The sequence below is a fragment of the Apteryx mantelli genome, chromosome 4 (genome assembly GCF_036417845.1).
Source record: "Apteryx mantelli isolate bAptMan1 chromosome 4, bAptMan1.hap1, whole genome shotgun sequence".
Taxonomy (NCBI): domain Eukaryota; kingdom Metazoa; phylum Chordata; class Aves; order Apterygiformes; family Apterygidae; genus Apteryx; species Apteryx mantelli.
Window position 1 is genome coordinate 18,074,387 of NC_089981.1, and position 24,993 is coordinate 18,099,379.

At 38.3% G+C, this 24,993-nt stretch overlaps 1 protein-coding gene across 1 annotated transcript in view; it reads left to right on the forward strand.

Annotated features, from left to right (window-relative positions):
• The window catches only part of RMDN3 (regulator of microtubule dynamics 3), a 44,154-nt gene that overhangs the window by 12,543 nt on the left and 6,618 nt on the right, over window positions 1-24,993 (forward strand). Inside the window, exons 7-11 of the mRNA XM_067295801.1 lie at window positions 16,672-16,747; window positions 17,546-17,623; window positions 19,876-19,974; window positions 21,929-21,982; window positions 23,199-23,279. Coding sequence (XP_067151902.1) covers window positions 16,672-16,747; window positions 17,546-17,623; window positions 19,876-19,974; window positions 21,929-21,982; window positions 23,199-23,279 — 388 coding nt within the window. The remainder of the gene's footprint in view (window positions 1-16,671; window positions 16,748-17,545; window positions 17,624-19,875; window positions 19,975-21,928; window positions 21,983-23,198; window positions 23,280-24,993) is intronic.

The window sequence follows — 24,993 nt, forward strand, 5'->3', positions numbered from 1 at the left end:
TGTAAATGTAAAACAGCTGTTTACAGAGAAGCGGTAAAACTGCTAAACACACAAAATAAGAACATGCTTTTTCCTCTCCCTTTAGTCCTCTCGCTTTTCCTTTCATCAAGTGCACATCTAGATAAATACAATTAACCGCTTCTTCCATGGTGGTCAGGTGTCTTAAGGTTTGTATATACCATGCAGTAGAGTGCAGTGCAGATATTTCCAGGATGTAAATCTGTGCACCACAGTGCTGTGCGGGGTTGCTTGCTTTATGTCATGAGGCAGTATATTTGCCTCATTCAGTTAGGCCTGTTACCTCAGGCTTAGTGTTGTGCCCATATTCTTATGTTTATCTCAGTTCTGGAGTAAGTATAAAGACCGTACGTAGCAGGTAGACTTTGACAGTCTTCTGGAGAGTGTCTTCAGATCTGGCACTGCTGTATTCTGATCGTGTATGATACTTGTCATTCTGCAAAGAGCCATGGCTTGGAAATGAATTGAGACAGTAGCAGTGGCAGTATATGGCTTTCCGTGTACAAAGGCTTGGTTTTTTTCTGCGTGATAGAAGATAAAACGATCTGTGATTTAAACAAGCAAGGTGTACTGTGGTTGTGTAAATGGTGCACTTGGTTAGCATTCTGGTACGTATATAGGCAAGAGAGGCAGGTACCTTGGTCTCTTCAGCAGCCTGTATGAACAGGCTTTTGTTGAAACTTGAGTGTGAACAGTTGAACAGATTGTTTGTCCTTCTGAAAAAATATACTGCAAGAAAGTTTCTGTGGTAGTACAGACAAAGTAGTGATAGGGAATATGCTTTTCTGGTATTTGGGCTAATTGCTTGGTAAACAGTGTTGATCAGCAGTTACAGTGAATGAGTGATCATCTGTAAAACAATAAAAGAGAACAGGAATTTTAGTGGAAATTTTGTATTATTTTTTGAAATTATCAGAAAAAGACAGGGTGCTGAACAGCTTTACCAAAGGAGACCTATGCTCTTCCGAGATGAATAGTTGTACTTGGAGGATCTGTTTGGACTGCTGACTTCTTTTCAAGACCATAAATGCATTTATTCAGACTGTGTACTTTAGCTCTTAGTAATGAATAGCACTTGTCAATTTAAGTATTGATATGAAGCAAGGATACTGGGGAGACAGTGTGACTAATCTCTTTAGCAGATTCAGGTGTTTGGCTCTTTCTGCTGCTTTAACTTCTTGAAGGAATGTTTTTTGGTCACCACGTTGACTGTTAAAGTTTTAAGTTGCTTTAGTACTTGAACTTTTGATATTCTACAGAGCAAAATTCCACTTCAGAGTATAATATTGATGGATTAACTGTATAATCCAGAGTTTTACTGTGTACAGAACTAGCTGACCCAAAGATTTCCGAAGAGCCCTGGATTCTTAGGTTGGGCTGAAATCTGAGTAGGTCCAGGTTATTTGTGTGAACCTTTCAGTACCGGGGCTACATGTTATTAAAGCTGATACTGCTTTTTTGTTTTTCTTCTGTATTTTGTATTAGAACCTCAGTATGGTGCCTTTAAATACATGCTTTTTTAATGATATCTTGGCTGCACTGGCTGTAATGTGATATTTAGTCATTTGTCTCCAACAGCAAATCTTGAGCCTTTTGAACTGAGCGCTCTCCTATGACTCCATGCTTCTGTTACAACCTGTGCACACCTCTTTCCAGAACAGTTTTGCTGAAAGAGTCCACAAGCTCTTGTCCCTTTAGACCTGTCCCTCTTCTGAACAGAGGCAAGGCTTCCTGTCTTTGCACACATCTACATCTTGCTTTTAATTCTAGAGAACAGCTTCAGAAGGGGCAGCTGCAGAAAGGAAATAGCAGAGCAACATGTGGGAGGCATGGGATTTATTGGAAAGGAATATGTAAGTACCTTTATCAGTAACAGAAATAATTATTTTATATCATAAATAAAACAGGAAATTGTTCCCTTTCCAGCTCTGCCTGGGTCATGGACTGGTCACAGGCTGTTTTAATTACAGTCTGTTCTTACTCTAATTAACTTTCACCTAAGAAAAAAATTATGGTTAATGAGATGATACTCAGTATATGAAATGGTGATACCCAATATATGAAAACTCAAAGTTGTTGGATAATACATAGTTCCAAAAGACATTATAGGTTGTCTTTACTCAAGGATTGGACACATTGATCAGAATTCTGTTTAGTTCACCATACTGTCTGTAACCATAGCTAGTAGCAATGTTGAGGGTAATATTAAAAAATAGGTGAACTATAGAATGATTATTTTCCTTCATTCTGGCATCCTTAACTTTGGCAATCAAAAGTTTAGAGATGAGTCTGCATTCAGATGATAGCCCTTGATGGACCTGTCCTTCATGGGTTCATGTAATCCTGTTTTAACCACTAGGCACTCTTCATTTCCATGACATCCTCTGGTATAAGTTCCATAACTTAACATCCTTTAGTAGAAACGCTGTTTCTTTTGTTTGAAAGTACCAATAGAAGTTTTGAAGCTTGCTTTTTTAGTTTTGATTTGATGCTCTAGCTCTTGGTTTATGAAGTGAATAGGAAATGACTATTCACGCTTTCTTTGTAACTCTGGTTTTATCATCTCTCTGTCATGTTTCAGTATCTGTTTCCCTTGCTGCAGAATCCTAATCTTTTATTGTCTCTTCTCATAGGAGATCATTTTATTACCATTGTCACTCCTGTTGTCTATCTCTGTATTTTTCTCTTGCTATTACAACTTTTTTTCAGAAGAGAGAACCAGAATTCAATGCAGAACGCAAGTTGCAAGAGCAGCGTGGATTTTTGTAGTACTCTTGTGGTGATTCTTCTCATTCTTACCTCTACGTACAGTAGTTAACATTCTTTTTCTCTTTTCCGCAACATATTAAGTGGACATTTTTAAAGAAATATTCCCAGTGATTTCAATGTCTATTCTGTGTGATAATTGCTAGCTTTAAGCTTGTGATTGCATATGTGGTGTTAGGGCTCTGTTTTTCCTGTATGCTGGCTTCGGTGACACCGAGTGGAAGATGACTGCCTGCAGCTTTGGGGCATTTTGTGGCTCGATCGTTTGAAGGCTTTGGCAGAATGATAGTAAGTGGTTTGTCAAGAATGATATGGAAAGCAGTGTGTCTGGGACTTGCTCTGGACTGGCCTTGAAATCTGCCCAAATATGAAGCAGAGTCTTTTCATGGATCTCTTGGGTCGTCTTGACATTAGATTAGTACAAAGCTACTATTGTAGTCATTTGGTCTCGGAAATCGTCTGGTCTCAAGAGAGACATCTCCACAGAAGAAACAGAACTGAGATTTGGTCAGTGCTATAAAGACAAGTCAGACTTTGTACAATGCAATTGATCTCTGTGTCTATGCATTCCTTGTAGGCACCATTTAGGAATATAGAAATGTGGGGTTTTGAGGTATTTAGCCTTTAGACTACATTTGCACCTCTTAGGCTGATTAATTTTGTACCAAGTGTTCTTAATGCCTGTCTGCTCCTGTCTTATAATTCCCTGATTCTTATCTCTGGCACATATATCAAAGTCATTCTTTGCCTTAATTGTAAAAGATCTCTGAACAGATAGATATTATGTCCAACTAAATAATAACCTTGCTCCCTTAGCTTATTTCAGCTCACGGACAGGAGAACAGAGAAAGCTTGTATGTTTGTTCTTCCTTGCTTTTTGGGGTGGATGGAAAAGGCACTGATTGTTGTACAAGCCTGTGCATTATGCATATTAAACATGAATATGTGAAATCCTCAGGAATCAAGTGAAAGAAAAAACTGATTCCCTGTTAGAACTTCCTGTCCATTTTGGTGTGTGTTTGCAGTGCAACTGCAAGTATGTAACACCAGCTTCAAGGATCAGGAAAGGAGAGGGCTGTGTGTTTGCCTTGGCTTCAACTCCTATTGTTAAAAGAAATCTTGAATGTACAACACAATGCCGAAGGGTTTCAAAGATCCATCTGGGAAAAATTTTGCAGGTGTTGCATTACCAGCCTTTGTTTGAGCTGAATATTTCACGCTGAAAATTAAATGCTATTTGCTGACAGCTGAGAGCTGTCACTGCAGAAGAAGTAATATGTTTTGCCCCATCTTGGAGATATTATGTATGTTAATGAGAAGTGGGGGGGAATGCTCTCTTGGACTGAATGAGCCTTTGAAATGTGCCCTCTCTCAGAAGAGTCTGTCACTTTGGTAGAGCATCACGAAAACTTTACGAGAGAACCATTTGCACACTTGATAAACCCTGAATTGTGTACCACCTCCTTTAAATCCAGTTGGTGCATCTGGATGTCCTGTGGGTGGATATCATGTTCTTGAAATGTGACAGCGTTCTGAGAACAACTTGGAGATAGCTTTAATTTTAACAATTGGCAGTACTTCAGTATTTAACTCTTCATGGAATACTGCCCAGAACTGGCCAGTTTTGAGCTATGATTTAGATTTATGAGCTGAGTGTTTCTTGTTCCCCAGGTGAATTAAGCCGGGGACATGCTGACAATATAAATTAGGGACAGAAACGACCATAGCAATAGAAGATATTTCAGCACCAAGAGGAGGAAAAATAGGCGGCTGGAGCCGCCAATAGCACCCAGAACACTCAGAATAGTGGGGGGGGGGGGGGGGGCTACCTCCCTTTCACAGGGATGCCAGTACCCTGCAGCACCTCTGTGTCCTGAGCCATGGAGGCTCTCGGAATGGGAATGCCAGGAAAGAGCCAAGTGAGAGAAACTATTGTCAAGTATGAAATGGCACAAAAAACATCTCAGCAGGGATCCATGCATGCCGATGCTTAGAATGTATTTACAGTCTGTGAGTTTGGGCTTTCTCTGCCCTGAACATTAACCAATTGCTCCAGCCTTTCCCTTCCTTGTGTTCCTTTCTCCTTCCCTTAAGTAATTTTGTTGCTTCTCTCCCTGTAATTCCGTCCTTCAACAACAGTGACGTAAGGTGACACTTACAGTCAGTTGCCTTCTATTTGTTAGACACAAAGAAAGAGATGTCTTATAAAATTGTGATCTCTGAAAGAAAGACTATCAGCTACTAAATGGCCCCAACTTGGTCTGTTTTCATTCATTTCTTGGGGGAAGATTGTAATAAAAATGGTGTGGAGGGAAGCCTTCAGTATGGAAATAATATTTATGAAGTTTTATGCCATGTGTTTCCCATGCAAAATTCAGCTACCAGTAGTACTCAAGAATGTTATTTTGGTCTTCTCTAATTGGTCTTTTTTAATTTATTACTTAAAAATTATATACTGTACGTTAGTTGAGGCTTGCTACTACTTTGTAGATGGTTAACTTGTGTCATATGTATTCTTGTTAATACACTGTAAACAAGTCTTCCTTTTTTTCCTGTGTGGCAACAGCATCATATTGTTGCCTTGTGCTGCCTGTGACCTACTGTAACCTCCAGATTGAATTCAGAGTTTGATTCTCCATTGCCCTCCTCCAGCTACTTGAATCCTCCAGCACAGGATAGTTCACAGCCTTTTTAAACTCCATCTCTGTTATATTACCTAATTTAATCAATACCATCAGAGTGTTGCTATCAGGGGAGTTTTTTGACGCTCCATTCAATGTGCGTTCCCACTGTGACAATGATTCATTCGCAGTCACTCTCAAACACCAGTTAATCATGGAAAACTTAGGTGGAAGACTCGGGTGATTTATTTACACCAAAACAAAGTTGTATTCTTTCTGATAGATATTCTTCAAAACAGATTACACAGACCCCCAGTGATGGAGCTCCCACTTTCACCTTTCTATGAATTGCATATCAACTTTATACCAGTTACAGCTATACTATGTTTCCTTAGTTTACTTTTAAGAATATCATGAAAAGTGTGCTAAAATCCTAAAATTTAATCTATATCAGTCTGTCTCTTGTTCCTCCTTCACTCTTTTCAAAGCAGGACATTTAATTAGTTTGATATTTGGTTCTTGGGTGTCTTACTGGCAAGACTGGGAGTTCAAGTTGCTAGACACTTCTTCATTCATTCCATGTGTAATGAGGCTGTTTTCTGAGAGCTTGTTGCTAAGACATTGAAACTGGATTAACCATGAGCAAATCCCTGATAGCGACTGATGTGAAGCATAAAATTAAAGGCTACCACAAACTTTCAAGCAGATTTGATATCTGCAAGTGGAAGGTGTTTTGAGTGATTACCTGAATTCATCCTGAGATTCTTAGCATTGCACTTTTGTCTTCCAAGTTGAGACAGTTATTAAGTCATATCCTGCCTTAAGCCTTTAATGTGATATAAGAATCATTTGTTTGTATAGGTTGGGTTGTTGCTTTAATCTTAGGAGATCTTGATCAGATTTTTTTTTTTTTTTTTTTTTTTGTGCAGATGGTAGCCTTTGGAAAGGATGAGGCTTTGCTTATCCAGCAGGCTTTTGCTGCTTGTGAACAGGAACAAGAGTCATTTTCAAGGCATCTTGAACTGCTTTAGTTGTTGAGCGTTCCTGTTGGTTCGTTAGAACAAAGCTAAAAAGCTTGTTATTTAGCAGACATGAAACATAACCTGCCTAGAAAGTGCAATAAGAAAAAAGAAAAAACAGTATTGTATTTTGATTTTAAAAAATCAAACTTGTTTTCATAAAAATACTGAAGACCTTCATACAAATGTCTGGGCATTTGGGAATTTTGTGGTTTGGCAATGGCATAAAGTTCGTATTGCTCTAACTACAATGATTGTGATATGGCAGTGCTACCATGACAATACTAATGAGTCAAACTACCATGAGGTCTCCTGCAGTTGCGTAAATAAAACAGAGTTAGTTCCCAAACTATCATCCAGAACAGTCACAAGAATCCTACCAAGAGCTGTTGGCGTAGCTTTGCTCCCAGTTGCCATATCACTTCAGCCAAAATAACATATTCTATTACCTTTTCCACCAAGTTATGGAACTGTGTGATAGAGGAAACCTGCTTCAAGATAAAAAAGATTCAGAGGACGTCTATGGGAATTTGAGAAATGAGGTTTCTTTTTCACTTCCCAGTGTACATGCATATGTACATACCTACATACATGTTTTTTCAATTAACAAAATGCTGCTGTAGGACTTAAGTCACTAAAATTGTTCTGCTTTAATTGTATGATGCAGTAGCCTGCTGTGCCCTCTAGTGTGAGTGCATTTTATGTTAAAATAAATGTTTAGTTATATGTTTGTGTGTACATACACTTAGGTTATATATGTATATACTTGGGTCGGGCAATGCCTTATATGTATTTAAAATAAATATACCAGTCTCCAGTATGGAGATACATAATTTAATTATTGTGTCTTGAGGAAAAAAAAAATCACACATACAAGTGAAATTAGCTTACTAGTTAAAAAAAAGAAAAGGCACAAACAGGCTTATGGCTTAGGAAAGTGTATGTGCATATGTCTTTCTTAAGTAATATATTAGTTAACTTATTTAACATGATGCAGTTTTAAAACTTGATAAGAGGAATTAACATGCACAAAACAGCTGTGAGATTAGTTGCTCACAAAAGCTGATGGCCAACAACTAAAATAAGTGTTTAAATCATCTCAGCATCATGTTCGAGCAGTTAAAAATTTATTTAGATAAGCATTGGTGGGCTGTTTAGTCTTTGCACCTAAAGCTTAGGGTAGAACGTGACAAACGGTTTTTCGTTTGAAATCAGAGGAGAATTATGCTCCTAAGGGGAATATGAAGTATCTCTCTCTTGAGAACTGTATGCAGATCTATCCTCACCTCTAAAAAGTAAAAATGCAGCATATTCAGAGATGTGCAACATGGAAGATCAAAAGTGTAGGGCAGTTCTTGTAAATGGAGTTACTGAATAAATTAAGACTTGTCAGACTGGAAGGAAGATAACTGAGAAGAATATAAGATATCTATGCATTGAGTGGCATGGAGAAGTGGGAGTGCTATTTTCCAAAGCAAGAACTAGACAGCATCAAATAAGGCTGTTAGGCATCATGCTCAAACCATCAAAACCAAAAAACCAAAAAACCATCCACCATTTTGGTGGATGAGCAGAAAGTTGGGGTTTTTTCCTTTTTTCTTTTTTTTTTGTTTTGTTTTGTTTATCTCAAGGATTAGAACAAGTATAATTGCCACTAGTGAAATTCCCACCACTGGGGATAAAGTACGTGACTGCCAGTTACAAAGCTGGTTCCAGAAAAAACATTTCAGATAAGATCAGCACCGGTAGATTGTCCGGGCCCTTAAGGAATTTAGCTGTGAGCCAAAACTTATGCCGTGTTTCTGATTGTTTCCACTTCTCCAAATGCCCATACCCCTGCATGCATACCTTACCTGAAATAACTGTCTGGGTTTCTTCAGTTAGTGTTGAGGCAGGTTGATAGAGTAGTTTGAGGAAAGTTTTATGACGAGATAAAACTGTGTTGATGACTGTCAGCCTGGAAGCCGAGGTCTTCTACTGCGCAACGACTGCCAGACACCCAGAATTTACTTGTAAAGAAAAATGTATCTTTTGGTTAGAATAGAAGAAATGCAGGTATTTTCTTTAAATTAGGAGTTACAGAATTGCCACAATGTTATTTTAACTTTTTCCATTTTATATGAAGTTTTTTCATAGTTCATTTTAACTTTATGAGATATTCTGTGCCAGAAGATTTTTGATAACCCTTGGTAACCTTTTATGCCTCCCTTTCTGGAGAAGTGAACAGGAAAGCTCTGGATGTCAGTGTTCAGTAGGAAGTCCAATATAAGGAATAGACTTCAACTATGCTGTTTCTGGTTGCAATTTTTGTAAACGGGCAACAAATCTGAAATTCATTGACGTCTTCCCAGCTCTAGGCTGAGTATAATCCTTTACTTCAAAGTAGCACCCTCGCTGTGGGATTTGAGCTGTCATTCTCTGCAGCCTTCATCTTGTGATACAGCTGTACACTCTATTCTGGCAGCAGGAGGCAGTCAGAGCAAATAGATACCATCTCTAAAATGTCTAGTTTACAAGAGGGAAGACCCGTCGACCTGAGGGGATAGGTCTTTTTGTATTCCATTTCTCACCCCTCACTTGGCTGATTCATTTTCCTGCCTTTAGCAATCCCCGCTGTGCCGAGAGGAGCACGTGAACTTCCACTAAGTTGGCACCACTCCTATTCTAAGTCTTGTTTTACCTGACCAGTGCAGCAGCTAGAGAAGAAAAGAAAGAATACGCTCTTAACTGGAGCCAACTGTGAATGTCACCACTAATTGCTAGCTATTTAAATTTTTTTGTTTAACCAGTCCCAAGAACTGGAAGTGCTGTCTCAAGAGTTTTAGAATTTACAGTTGGTCATACTGAGTAATGGAACATTTTTGTAAGGTTTCTATGCTTTCTAATGGCTGGCTTCAGGACAAACATGAGCAGCTGAAAGCCCTTTTATTTAAAGGCCCATTGGATTTCAAGGGGGATTTGTAAGATAGTCTTTTCACTACCAGTGTGTTATTGTTCCATACTAGATGATGATTTTCAGTTTTATATAATTAGTCTTGACTGATAGCATTCTGAGTATCATGATTTCTCATATAGACCTTGGGCTTCCCTTCTAAATTTTGTAATCTCTGATCCTATTAGTGTTGCTGGGTAGTTTGGGAGTTTGGTTTTCTGAGGGGGGGGCAGGGAAGCATTGGGGGATTTTGTGTTCTATTTTTTGATTTTTGGGGGGGTTTTTTTTGTTTGTTTGTTTTTGAGGAAATACCTATGGCTCAGACCCAAGGTGTGCAAAGTGTATTCCCTTTACTTCCCTTATCTAAGGCTAGAAATCTTGCCTCCACAGTATTCCCAAACTAATCTACCTGGAAAATGTCAGGGGTGAGGAGAAGAATAATTGTAAAGAAATAAAATTTGCATTTCCAAATAACTGTGTATTCTAGTTAAGTCTCGGAGGTCCTGTTCCGTTCAGTTAGATTAAAATATATATATATCAGTGACCAGTTCAAAGAGACCTGTAACCATCTGACATGAAATGCAAGAACTCTGACAGTTTACAGTACTGTTATTTGATGGTTTTAGAATATTAAGGGAAGACTAATACATTCAGTTGAAAACCTGGGGGAAAATTTCTACTTGATGGTGATACAGTAGTATAGTAAATATTCAGGAGAATTTTCAGCTGTGGAACTAAGAACAACTGTCTATTGTGAAGGTTGAAAACTTGCCAAGACTCAGGTGGAGGGCAGAATGGAGGGGACAGCAAACATGGATGTGGGTAACAAGTAGTATAACCAAAGAAAAGAATTTCTTAAGAAGAAAAATGAATCAGACTTGAACCGCTTCATAGTAGCTGGATGGATTTCCCCCCTCCCCTTCCACCAAGAGCAGCAAAAATCTGTGGGATTAGGACTGTGTGATATATCTGTGGCTGTTATGGCATACTCCATAATCAAATGTATGACTCATACTGCAGCTTTTGGAGTACTTGGGAAGGGCCAGTGGTTGTACCGCAGATGTGTAGCAGCAACACAGGGAGCAGTAGTGGTTAGGAAGCTCCTAGAGATGGGGTTGAGGGTTGAGACAGTCATGCCAATGTTCTCTGCCATATTCCTGGCTTTGTGCAGGAGCAGGCAGAGGCGCAGCCTCAACAGTGTTGGAGAAGAGGGCAGAGGAGAGAAGGGCTTAGCTCTATTACGCTTTGGGGAAATTTTTGGAATAAATGGAGTTTATAAGGAGTGATGGACTCTAACCAACATGGAATCAAACATTTGACACTAGAAGTTTTAAAAGATTATGGAGGAGCTTTTATACTGAAGATGGGGAGGAGCTGAGAGATGTGGAAAAGCACAGAACTCTGGAGTATGTGTTTCCTAGAGAGGAGGTTAGAATTTTTTTTAAGACTGAAAGGACAGAACTAAAAAAGTTGAGGTAGTAAGTAGTGCTGAACAGTCCTAAGAAATAATCTTATTTAGGCAGTAAAACCCAGATGTTTGCTGTGTTCATTTTAATACCAGAATACAAGTTCTATTGATATGGCAGAATTGTTGTTCCAGTGGAGGAGTGTTGCGTGGTAAAGAAAGCTGAGACTAAACAAGGTAAATAAGTTAACCATATCAACAGATTAACAGAGAATCCCCCAGAATTTAATTTCCATGCTGAAATAGAATATACATAATATTAGTTGGCTAGGATAGTAACACACATGCTAAAGAAAATTACAGAGCTCAGGAGAGCAGAAATCCACAATGGTGTCAAGAGACCATTTCTCTTCCTGCTCTCCCCCAAGACTCAATATGTGGCATGTTGGAATGTAATGCAGAAACTGTTTTTTTGTTTTTTTTAATGCATCGTAAATGATACAATATGATGATGATAAAGTTCTGAAGCATTGTAAGAGGAAACAAGTCTTGAATTGGTATTGAGCAATGAATGGGATGTGGTCCAAAGTGTTATGACAGCAGAATCACGTTGTAGTTGTTATCATAACGTACTGAGACTGAACATCCGTGTCGGAGCATGGAAAAAATTTCGGTAAGTAATGCTAACTTCAAAAGAAACTTAATAAGAATGAGGAAGCTTGAAGAGCCATAGGAATAAAGTGCCTGAAAACTATTCAAAGCTTGTGTAAATGCTGTATTTTAGAGGTTCAGAGTAAATATATGCTACTCATTTAAAAAATTAAAATTGAAGGGGGATTCTGAGAGCTTGTTAAAGAAATTAAAATCACTACTAAAATGTTTCAAAGGCATCAGAAACAGGACTGCTATCATGAATTTAGGAATGATCCAGCTAGATGTATTTCATTTACCTAGTGCATTGTCTGAAAAAGTAGTTATAGGCTTTTGTTGTATTAAGTTGCAGGGATGGTATCGAGTGAATCTTGCACATAATCTCATAACTTAAAGTATTTATGAAGTCTTCTGCAAGTATGCCTTAAGATAGACTGCAATATTTAAATACATGCTTCCTATGGAAATAAGTTTGTGACTTTGGGCAGTAGCCAATTTTCAGAATTTAGTAAATGAAATGTTTTTTAAAGAGTGGTGGGAAGAATCCTGACAAATGTCCCTATACACAAGCTTGATTTTGTTACAGTTTAAGAGCAGATTTAGGTATTTTTGTAAGTGAGAGCAAGGATGAAGCCATTGTTTATCAATTCAGTTTTCGATGCAATCTGTTAGTGTGAAAATACCCACAGAAATTCCAATCTCCATGGAAAACTGAGACAGTAATAGTAAATTACAGTATTGTTCTATTCCAGAATGTGATCTGTACTGATTTAAATTTCTAGCAGTTGTGCCATCATCTTCCACAACCCCTTTTAAATTAGGCCATACATGTCGATTCACTAAATGGGCATAAATGTTGATTCTTTCAGGCCTGAAACCGGGCTTTTTGTTTCCCATATCATACTAGCAAGGCTCTTGATGAGGTCTTACCCTTTTGTGAGAAGCGGTATGACCAGTAGTGAATACAGCAAAGTAAGATGGTGTTATTCAGAGTAAACCAACATTTATTATTCAACTGACCTGCAGCCCATAGACTTCCTACGCTAGTACGGCAAAGCCAAACCTTGACATGCAGCTCATCTGTACTAGGAAGTCAGTGCAGAATACTAGGTTGTAAAACTGGAATACAGAAGCTATCCCGCATGAATGTTTTTGGCCTTTAATGAGGGATATCTTTTTGTTGTGCAACTTGTTCACTTCCAGTTGGAGTGCACGGCTGTTAAGTATATCCAAATGGGGAATTAATGTAGAGTAGCTGATGCTTTGTGAATTTGCACCCCGAGGTCCTGAGTTCTCTGTACAGACAAGCCTTGAAGAGTACTATGGCTTTCCTACGTGACAAGTATTCAGATTAATTTTTTCCTTGGATCTTGTCTCCCCTTCTTTTGAGCATAGAAAAGTTAAGGCCTGAGTGCTTTTTTCCAAGCTCTTTATGACCAACTGCTCATTAATTTCATGTTAAGTCATTGGGACTTCTGTTATCTCTCCCAAGGTATTGCTTCTCTGAATTATTTACTTGATTTTAAAGGTGTTTTTCCTTTCTAGCTTTCATCTGACTCTGGTAACTGAAAATCGAGTTATGACTAGGATTTTTTTTCTCTTTGTCTGTGTATGATAAAAACCTCTCTCTTGATCTATACCACTCTCACTACCAATGCTACTTGAATAGCATTCAGCAATTTTACAGGCTAACATTGATATTTTCAGTTTACAGATCAGACTGATTGAATACAAATATGATCTAGCCCATTAATTTGTGACATTAAAAAAATAAAATCACTTGACTGAATACATGTGAAGCAAATTTTTATTCCAATAAAATGATAGGACTTTCATGTCTTCATGCTGTTGTTAGTGGTTTGACATTCATATTTGATTTGTGTTTGGCAATATAAAACGCACTCTTTCACTTTATCAATATGCTGGAAAATAGCTGATTCTAACCATTTATTTCCCCTTCTCTTCCTCCCATTTTCCTGATCATTTCTTTTTAATTTAACATTTGTCCTATGCAGAAAGGAACATCAGCAGACTTTCTGTTAGTGAGTCTTTGAAACAGTAAGAGATAAGAAGTGTGCTTTGGTCGGCAAGGCACCCTAATCATGAAGTTGGAGGTGCTGGACTGGGAAGAGCTGTATATTTTGTGTTCAGAGGCCAAATGTCCTGCTCAAATGGGTGTCAGCCAGAGTGCAGCCTTGAAAATGAAGTTTCTTCAAAGCTGCCAGTACTGAGCTCTGGGATTTGAGCAGGAAGAACAGACAGTCTCTCATCTGGTAGTATCTGTACTCTTGTTCTACAGAGTTCATTTTCTAATAAACAGGGAAATCCTTATTGAGCTGAGATTCCAGTGGGAACTTGTGGTTTGATCAAGGTCTGCAGCTTAATGAATCGTTCTGGTTAATAATAATCAAGCAAATAGCATAATACAAGGTTTCGGTAATTTGCTTAGATATCTATCTGAACAGCATTTCAGAGGTTACGTAATGTTTACAGAAGAAGAAAGTCCCCTTTCCTAACTCATTATTTCTAGTCCATCCTATTATTGTTAGTTAATCTTCCTGCAACTCAATAGTGCCTCTCATGAAATTCATCCCAAGGCATTTCGCAAAATGAATGGGATTAAATAGCTCAAATATTGAAGAGCAAGCCAAGTTAAACAAGTAGAAGAGATAAAAGCAGACACCATGTTGGTATGGCAAACAGAATGAGGGAGGGAATTCAGGATCTGAAGACCTCGACAGCCAGAAAGCTCAGGACTGCAGGATCTTGCCTGGAAGAACAACAGACAGGCCAGTGGCTGAGACCAGCAGATCTGGTTTGAGTTACTGTCTTTTACCCTGGGACAACAATGAAAAAACTGTTCAGGAATCTCATACTGTATTTTTCTTTTTTGTTTGTTTGTTTTATGTCACGAAAATATCATAGGACCACTGTTTACTACTTAACATTTCACAGAGCTGTTAAAAAAAATATATAAAGTGTCTGATATGATAATAATCTTAACAGCTGAATGTTGCCCCAGTTGATACTTGTATGGCTGTTGTAGCCGTAAGCATGTTGTATGGAGGGATCAGATTGAGCTAGTTTAGTGTGCCATTGGATCTATCATTTGTTTGAAGGAAGTTGTGAGACTTTCTTGGGGGAGGACAGGTAATATAAAGGGAGGCTATTCATAATTTTAGCTTCTATTTTAAAAAGGAATGTTGTTTCCAGGATTTACATTTTGTAGTGGGACCTTAAACCTGGTCTAAATGTATTTAATGCCTGCCCACATATTCAGGAGTCTAAACAATATGATAATAGGAGCCATATTCTGACAATTTACTGTGCAATAGCCGGGGCTACAGACCACATGGTTTATTTTGTAAGAATATTTTATCTTGTGACCTTAGAAAATAGCCCCTTTATACTTGTCTTGTATTTGTAAATCTCAGTCATGTTCTGCTTAGGTATATTTAGCATAGGCTGATGTTTGTTGTGAAATGAACTTGGGAAGAGCATAAAAACAATTATTTGATCATCTGCGAGTGATAGATCATGGCAGTGCAGATATGAGTTTTTTCAATTTGGGGAAAGGGATCTATGCAATTAAGGCATTGATCTGTTAATATTTTTCCATTGTTGTGAGAATAAGAATTCAAGAATTGAACCGAAGTTTTTCAAAAGAAAATTAACATCTTTTAGAAAAAAAAAACATAATGATAAAACAGTAAATATTCAGGAAACAAAACTGGACCTTGTAAAGGAACCTTTGTGTAGTATATTACCTGCTGTAGGAGGTAAAAGATAAGGTGAAATGTGCAGTCTTTCTCTCTACTCATTCTGCTGGTATTCCTACAATAGTCTGCCTTGCTAACCTAGTAGCAACATCACTGCTGTGCTCTGGGTTTACTATTGCAGGAGAGAGTTTGAGAAAGAAAACTTTCCGTATTGTAACTTACACCTTGAGAAGTCAGTTTGGGCATTTTGAAAGGCAGGACTAATAAGGTGTGAAATGCTTTGTGTGTGGTTTGTGTGGGGTTTTTTTGTTGTTGTTTTTTTTAACGCTATCAAAAAAAATTTCTGAATAATTTTCCTGAAACGCCTTGCTGAACATCTGTTCTAGTTAACCATCACCAAGGAAGCTTTGGGATACCACATGACAAGATGAGCTAGGGAATCCATCAACACAGCCGTGTGTTAGAGCTATGAATGTTGTAAAAGAAATGTCAAGGAAGTTTTACTTGGATCTTTTTCCTTTTTATCTTTATTCTGTGAAACAGTGAGGCTTCTGTACTCCTGCTGTTCATTTGTTAGGTAAAGCTGATGGGTGGACATCTTTTTGAGCCACCGACCAATTTCAGATAAAAGTGGTAGAAGCCTCTTGCATTCTGTCAGCTCTCGTGTAAGTGGGCTGGGTGGAGTACAAAGACCAAATTAGCTCAGCCAAAATGTTGCTTTGTGTATTCCATTCAGCAGCTGTGCATTTGCACAGCTCTTCAGTTTCATTTTTTTCTTGGGAAGCAATGCAGCCCTGCTGCAGGGTCAGAGGGGGTTAGAATTGCTGTGATGCAGGGAGGTGAGATGAGTGTAAATCCACAGGTAATTAAGCTTCATTATGTTCACTGCTCATGACATAACTAGTTTTACTAGGTACTGTACTTCTCTTGTGGTCTCTTACTAGACAAAACTAAAATGGTTTGACTTGCAGCACTGAAAAAAAATTATTGTTTTGTTTCCCAAGTTTGGCAGTTTGGGGCTGCGTGATATAGGTAGGTTTTACCGATATTTTCCCTCAAAGTAGACATTCAGTGTGCTATAGATTTGGTATTGTGAGTGGGTGATTGTTGGGCATCTTATAGTTAATTAGAGCTTTTAGTAGTTATGGCTCTCACTGCAGTAGAATTTACTCTTCAGTGCTCTGTGTTTTGACACAGTTTCATTGTTGAGTTAAAAAAAATCAGAGTAGAAGTATGCTGTGCTGTTCCTGTTTTATATAGAAATAAGGCTTTCTAGTGTTCAATGCGCTCAACTTTCATGTCAGGTCAAACCACTGCTTTTTGACTTGCTGATCTCCTTCGAGCTAATACCTTTTTGTGTGCTGAATTTTTCCTGTGTATGTCTTTCCTGTAAAAGATGTATGATAGTGCCTGTTTTCCCCAGTAGGTTATGAAACTTATATGCCCTTTGATATCTTCAGAAGGAAGATACCTACAGAATGTGAAATGTGTTTTTTGAAACTGTTCACTGTATGTGATTTCTTAAAAATGTGTCTTATAGGTATGCTATTCTTTGTGGACAGTTATCAGAACATGAGAGCATTCAGAAGCGCATTCAAGTTGGGTATGTTTTTAAGGTGAGTAACAAAGGACATGCTGTTCTTGTGTGAGTGTTTAACAATGTTTATAGCAGTAAGCTAGGAAAATAGGTTTAAGCTCTCATTAGAGAAGTGATAGATCTTAAAGGGAGAGAATGCTTGGTGGGTGATGTGGGCTGGGGAAGGTGATTCCCAGTGATGCGGTCAGCATCTGTGATGGGGTTGACTGGGTCTGGCTGTGCGCTTGTGCATACTATAATCTCAGAAAAAGAGGAGGAATAAAGTTCTTGCAAATAAAATATATGTATACCCATGGGAAAACTGAGAACTTTAAACATGACATTACCATGTGGTAATTAGATACTGCACCAGCTTTTTCTCAGTAATTGCCTGCGAGTGTGCTTGTACCCTTTAGTAAATGCAAAGTAGTTAATCTTTCACAGAGTGCTTAGCTGCCTCAAATTCCTTTATTTACGTTTCATCCTCAACAAGGATATTATAGGATGAGAGGATGCACCTGAAACAGTTACTACAGAACAGGCCATGTATAATTATTACCTGGCTCTAAAAAGGTAGTAGAGTAAAATGAAGGGCAGCTTCATTTTTTCTGTGTAGTAATTCTTGTTTCTAAGGCTGATAATGCTGGTTTTCTATGATCGCTGAAACCACTTTAAGAAATTTCTAATCTCTTCATAGCTGTGATTTTATTGATCACTGGCATTTAAATTGTGGACTTTCTCCTTCCTTTCCTCCTTCCACATAAGTTCATCTGTTCTTGTGGACTTTATGTTTGCTTATAACAAGTATGTAATGTATGTTGGTGGTGATTTTCCATAGGAACACATTGATAAAGCAATTTCACTGAAACCGGATGATCCAAAGTCTTACTATCTTTTGGGCAGGTGGTGTTACCAGGTAAAATAGTTCATTACTCTTTTCTTACTGTTTTCTTCCTTGGAATTTGATGTTTGGATGAAAGATATGCGGATTTAAACCACCAGCCATAAGCCTTGAGCAAGTTCTGTGCAGTTGCTGAATTCAGATATTGCATCAAAAAGTATGGGTAGAATTGTGTGGAAATGTCTTAGTGGCTTGAAGAAAGAGCTTAAAAGTTACATTTGTGTGGGGTCTGGAAACTCTTCATTTCAGTCCTGAAACAATGCCAAGAAGAGCACCCCGCTGATGATATGAATGCTGTAAGTATATTGCATTCAGAAACCTCGAATACTGTAAAGGCTAATGTTCACTGTTCCGAAGGTATGTCTCATTCAGAATCTCTCTCATCTTTCCATCTAAGGTGTTTTTTTAACTGTAATTGGGAAGCCTTAGGCAGTCCATCTCCTTATTGTCCTCCTGCTGAACCTAAAATTAATACCTTCATACTGTTTTACCACTTGAAGTCCTAGGTTGGTAGAGGATTTTAATGAGAATTTATATGAGCTCAGGTCCCACAATAGTAAGAGAGAATACTATGGAAATGCTTAGTTGATAATCAGGACAAATGCTTGCTGAGTGTGTTTTCCATGTGTTGCTCTGTACTAATGATCAAAAGCTAGAAAGTAGAGAAAGGTTTGTGGTACTGAAACCCTGCTGAAGCTTTTTAAAGCTCTGGCATGAAGAATGCTTTTTCTTATTGGCAAGGTCATTTGCTCTTGCTGTTGTAATACTTCTGTCCTTGAATCAACAAAAGGCTTTTAAAGTACTTGCTGTACCTCACTTGAACAGATTAAAAGTTACTGTTTTTTGGGGGGTTTTTTTTTGCTGTTTCACTTATTTTCACCATTCTGCTCCTCCTCTTCTCCTTTTTTTTGTCTCTTTCCCAGATGGCAGCAGTTTGCTAAAAGTATTATTTCTGAACTGCCAAAAAGTGAAGTTCTAGGGGGTTTGGGTCTCCTGACTTAGCTTTTTAGTCATTGCAGGGAGCTAGGGAGGTGGAACGGCAAAGAATGGTACAGGAAAAGCACTAGCTGCACACTAGCTCATGCTTTTTACTGTTTCCCATGCTTTACTCAGTAAAAACAGACTACCTTCAATCCTTTAAGCACATATGGATGTGATCAAGGATATATCAGGGCTGGCGAGAGCTTCTGCATAAACCATATCTGTATAATCCTTTGCATGTGTTTCCTCTGCCCTTGCTACATAAAGTATTGGAGGTATTGGAAGAAGTGTGCCAGCTGCTCTATAATTCTTGGCATTCTTGACAAGGAAAAGCTTGGAGTCAAATACCATAAATCAGATTTAGTGCCTATAAAAAGAAATAAGAGTTTGCAGTAACTATCTACTTTTCAGTTTATACAATTTGAAAGTGCTTTGCTGCTGTCAAAAATGAAGTCACATTGCAGAGATTGTGGCTGAGATAATTGACACAGATAATTACTAGCTGATCCAGTGGAAGCTGCTGGCTCCTTATTCTATTGTTGACTTGCTGCTCAGCCTTACTACTCTTATAGCTGCAGAAGCTATAAAACTAAGGCAGATATTTGTAGAAATATGTTAGTACTCCTGGTATTCTGCATATTGTGAGAGTTATACAGTACTAAGTGAAGAAGGTATTATCAGAAGTTACAATTGTATGCTTCCCTTCCTCCATTGTAATCTCAGAGTTTTTTTATTAGAAGCTGGGAGCAGGACAGTAAGATTTCATGGAATGGTTATAATAGCTACCTACTCAAAGTATGAATGTGTGTTGGTGGGAAGACTGTCTCTTTTGAGGGATCTTTGGTGAGGACAAGTTCTTACGCAGGATTTAATCTGGGAGACAGGACGACTGCATGTGTGGATTTGCTCTGATGCATAGGTCAGAACTGCCAGGAACTGGTATGATTGCAATAAGGTGGGTTTGGATTTTAGACCATCCACACTGTTGCCCTGCAGCAATATCCAGTTGTAAAGACAAATCTTATTTGGAGCATTCTGCATGTGGCTGCTGATGTGTGCAAAATGTGACTTGTAGTATAAGCTAGGGACAAGAACAAGCAAATTGGGTTTAATTCTGTAGCTGCACTTGTATACTTGATCAGAATCTGCTAACACTATCGTGATTTTTTGGCTTTCTCCGAGGTCCATGAGACAGCTACATAAAACTGGATAGTTCATTGTCTTTGTATCCTTTTGCATATGCTTTATGTGTGTGGTAGGTTTGATAGTTTCATCTTTTTTTGCAGGTTTCCCATCTGGGATGGCTTGAAAAAAAGACTGCTGCTGCTTTGTTTGAAGCCCCTCCTACAGCCACTGTACAAGATGCACTGCAAAATTTTTTAAGGGTACTGAAATCTGATAAGCAAGGGAATCACTCAGCTGACAAATATGATCACAAATGTGGAATTTGAGTACCTATGTTCTATGTAAATGCAACAGTCTCCAAATGTCCCATGATACATCTCCATTGACTAGAATCTGAAGAGGAAAAGCTGGCGAAAGCAAAAATTTTGGAGCCTATGTTTTAGAATAGGCTGACAGAAAAAAGCGTTCTGAAGACCACAGAGTTAGATCCAAAGTGCTCAGAGGATTTTGTCTTTCCATTTAAAAACTGCAAAAAGGAATGGTACAGTGCTTAATATGCATATGGTCTAGACTCCTTTCTTGGTCTGTAAGAGCTGTTTGAACTCATCCATGGCAAAACTGGCAGAGATATTCCTAACATTCTCCCTTTTATATTTCTCTTGGAGTATTTTATAAGAAGGCTGTCTTATTAGGTCCAGCTTCTCAACTGGAACTTTTGAACCTGACTTCTTTAAGCTTTCAGGGACACATTTCTTATGTACTTCTACACAGTATTTCCTAAAACGCAGGAATCCTAATTCTACCCTCTAGATGGCTACCCCCCCCCCCCCCATCCAGTTGATGAAAATGTATTTAAGACACGGCCTGAGTCACATTTGTGAGCATATAGCTCTTGCTTGTTGCTAGGGTCTGCACAATATGAATGAGTTAAACAGGTGGTCTTTGGCTGTATTTGTGAGAACTACTCTTGAGTACCTCTAATGAAGTGTTACAGAAATAAATTACCCTGTCACTTTATAAATTGTAGATTGGGCCAACAGTTCTTCTAAGTATCAGAGAATATCACACTATTCTCAGTTGCTTATAATTTGCCAAAAATGTAATTGAGATGAAAGCTTGTGATAGGTGTCTGCCTGAGGCTATATCCTTTTGAAAATTTTTGCCAAAATGATTAAATTGTTTCAGAGTAGGTTTGAGGCAGTGTTCCATTTCTGTCCATTGGAATTAAAAAAAAAAAAAAAAACTTGTCATTTTTGTTGACACTGTGATTTGTGGCACTCTGATTTGAAACAGGAACTTGAATTTTTCTGAGGTTTAGCTTTGGTCCAATATGGAGAGAATTTTAAAAGGATGCAAAAGCATCCCTCTGGAAGATAATTATACCCTTGAAAAGTGCAGTTCCCATATGCTCAGCAGAGTCAATCTCAGGTTTTGGCCACAGTCAGTGTGCTTCAGAGGAATAGAGGTCTTCCTGAAAATTGCAGCTCTGGGGTGGTCACAGGCTGAACTAGGTCTAAGTCCAGAAAACAGCACTCAAGACAGGGACATTGTCTCTCTTGTGTTCTTAGTGCTTCTCCTGAGGGGCCCAGGCATCTTGATAGAGGACGTTTAATTTGAATGCAGATGGAATAAGGTCAAGCCAAGGGTTGATAGTAGTAACATATTGGAAGAAAGGTGCTTGGAGAGTGATGCCTGGAACTGAAATGAAGGAGAGAAAGCAGAAGGGCATTAGTGATTAGAAACTGGGAACTAGTAAGTGGGAAGTGGAAAATAGAAGATTTGGGAAAGATTCCTGAGCTTTGGCACCAGTATGTTCAGGAGAAGGCAAAATGGATGAGACTGGTCTGGCAAGGATATATACACACATGCTGGAGGAAGTAGTGAAGGTTGCACAGGCGGTCATGGTTCTGAGTTTCTCTTAGCTTCTGAATGCTTGATTTCACAACCTTGGCAGCCTGTTATGAATGTTGCTCAGGGAATCACAGGCACTTTATGAGAATCTGAGGACTTTACTAACCAAGTCAGGCTCACCTATGTAAAATTCTTAAACTGATTTGTATATTTAAATTGGGGTCTGCTGATCTAATTTAACTATTTTTTTTCTAAAGAGATACAACAAACTTAATATAGGCATTAAATGTTTAAACTGTCCTTTGTATATCCTCACGTCTGCTTTTCTCTGCCCTGTCCCACCCTCCTCTCTGTTCTTTGTAGGTTGAGGAGTTGAGCCCAGGATTTTCCAAAGCAGGAAGAGTATATATTGCCAAGGTAACCACTAACCTCTCTTGCTAGACTTGTTGCTTGATTTAGTTCAGTCATATGCTTCTAGGATAAGAAATATTTGTATTAAAATTTTATATATACAAAACATTTTACATGTGTGTAGCACTTCTCATCTAAATATCTTAAATTATTTTATTCAGAAGCAACATTTTGTAAGTTAACAACATGCCTATTTTAAAAAAGGGCAAATCATCTAGTGCAGATGTATTAAAAACCACTTTTTGGGAGGATTTTGCCTTTAAGTAATCCTGTGGAGCATCCTTCTTGGTTTTTAAAAGATAAAATTCTCTATAAAGTGTCAACGGTGACTTCTAAACAACAGGTTAGAGGTTTAATCCCACCACCACCTTGAATTTCTAAGGTGTGTCCTGGAAGAGGGTCATGGGAAAAAGTAAAGTATGCTGTATGTTTCTATTTTGCCAGCACAGATGGCAGTCTTAAGAGGTGATTAAATTAACAGTGACTGGGCTGGTCTGAAGCTGGAGCTCTGAAGATCTTTGTCTTTGCATTGAGGGAATATATAATATTTTTATGGTAATTACAAGCATGATTAACTTTTACTGCTGATCTTTTTTTTTAGCAACCATTTCCTGTTAACATGCTTATTTCACAGTCCCACGATGCCTCCATAACTCACTAGGCACCAAAAACCATAGGACTTTCCTATACCAGAAGGATGACTGTTTCTGTACTGTTGGAGGAGAGTTCAAGCCAAAAAAAGAATGTTTCTCACCTATTGTGAAACCTGAGACCTGTAAATATGATACTGTGCTTGCAATTGGACCTCATTTTCAAAGGCCTAGGGAAGAAAAGAGCATCGTTAAAATGATGTGCTGACTGTATTGAGGTTTCACGATGAAAATGATACAAGGAATAATGACCGTATAAGTGGAAATAGAAATGGACTGGGGAAATGGTGAAAAGCAGAGGGAGACCTTAAAATGCCCCACCGAAAAAGCAACCTCCTCTCCCCAAAGAAAACCGAAAAAAAGGAAATCTAGTATTCCATGATATGATAGTGTTTATAACGCTTTGTGAATGAAAGATACTGCAGGAAATGTCAGAAGCCTGAAACTGTGTAGTATGAATGCTTAAAAAGTAGAAGTAGCCCTTTTTATCAATTGCTAGGTGCCTTCTATAATTGCTCAGTTACTTTTTCCTGCCTGCTGTCTCTTCTCACATTGTTGTTTTTTCTTTACAGTGCTATAGGGACCTGGGGAATAACTCTGCAGCTCTTCTCTGGATGAATCTTGCTTCAGAGCTGCCAGTTAATACAAAAGAGGTAGCAGTCACTGCTGTTTATTTTCCTGACACTGGAATATGATTATTTACCAAGAAAATAAACTAAAATTAATTTTATGTTGTATGCATTTGACCCATCACATCAAATGAGATTATGTAAAATCTTCCATGTATGTGCTAAAGTGACAAAAATAATCATGGGGAAATTTTGGAAATCCCAATCAGATAATTTAACGTTGAGGGTTTCCCTGGATATCTGATTGTGAATGTGGGTTCCCTAGGCCATTCAACACAGTATGATCAATTTGAATTAAAATAATGTGTTAACTAGTAAAAATAAGCTGAATGATAGTCACTTTAAGACCTTATCAGACTACTTCAGATACCCTGAATTAGGTTTAAACAATTTAAAGATGTAGACTTCTCCCTACCCCAGTCTTTCAGTGGTTCTTATTTGTCACTTGGAGTTGAAGCTAAAAGTTCCTGTATGTACTTCCTCTCTGCTCTTGGAAAATGGAAAGAGAATTCCCTTACAAGTTTACAAGTTAGCCAAATTATAATCTTGGGTGTTACGAGTCTGTTTCAACAAAAGTAGAATGGGTCCAGAAATTTAAGGTATTTCTTTTGAAAAAAGTGCAGTAACCACAGGTTGGTGGTGAGCTGCTTTTGGTTTCAGAGATAAAGTAGTTTTTTAAGAGAAGTTCCAGTCTGCAAGCCCAGGCTTTATTGGAATTTGTTCCTTAGCATGGACTCTTTTCCTTCCTTCGGACCTACTGTCAGAATGCCTAAAGCCAGCCAGCAAAATAATGAAAAATATTAAGTAGTTGAGAGTATGTCCAATATGGATGGATAACTTAGCAGCTATAGCAAACAAAAAGGCGGAAAGAAAGTTGGCCAAAAGCATAATGAAATACAGTTTAGTCATTTTATGTAAGATGTTATTTACTAGCTTTATGAAATTTAGAAAATGTTTTCTCTCAAACATAGTAAGACATATTTTTCCCTTTCTGCATGGTTGTTTCCCCTGTTTAAAGTGGCACTACACTTTCTGGTGTGATGACTTTACCTAGTTCATAAGCTTAAATGACCTCATCTATCCTCTATGCGACTTTGCCAGTATTTCAAATTCAACTTGGAATCCAAAGGCAAGTCATGGGCTCTTTGTCTTATATTAGCATGATAGCTGATCAGAAAATTTCCAAGAAAAAATAACTTTATGGAAATATGGGGAGTCTGAACTTCTGTTATATTAAAATTCCCCTGGTGTCCTTGCCAGTATAAGCTGTTGGAAAGCTCTGCTTTTCAAGTCTTTGGGCCTAGAGCACTCCGTGATGTGATCTGCTCTACTTTAGGATCCCAGACTCCTTGCTGTCACACCCATATTGGATCCCGATATTACAATAGGAAACCTGAAAGCCTTGAAATAGTCATGGAGCACTGCTGTGAATTTGGAAATGATGACTTGAGCTGAGGCTCAAAATTTAAATTCCTAATTTTGCAGAGTGGAAGGTGAAGAATACCTGAAATGGGCTTCCATGCCTCACAGACAGCTTGCTGTTAGTCTGTCCTGGCATCAGGGATCCCAGGGCTTCCGGATTCATAAATCAGTTGTCCTGTGAGTGACATGGCTGAGAATGCAAGTTAACTGAGGCTACAGTAGTCTTTAGGATTTTCTCAACAGAGGCAGCAGTGTTGCCTGTCCTGGCAGCTGGCAGATAAATTTGATGTGATTCTAAACTATGTCACTGTTTCTC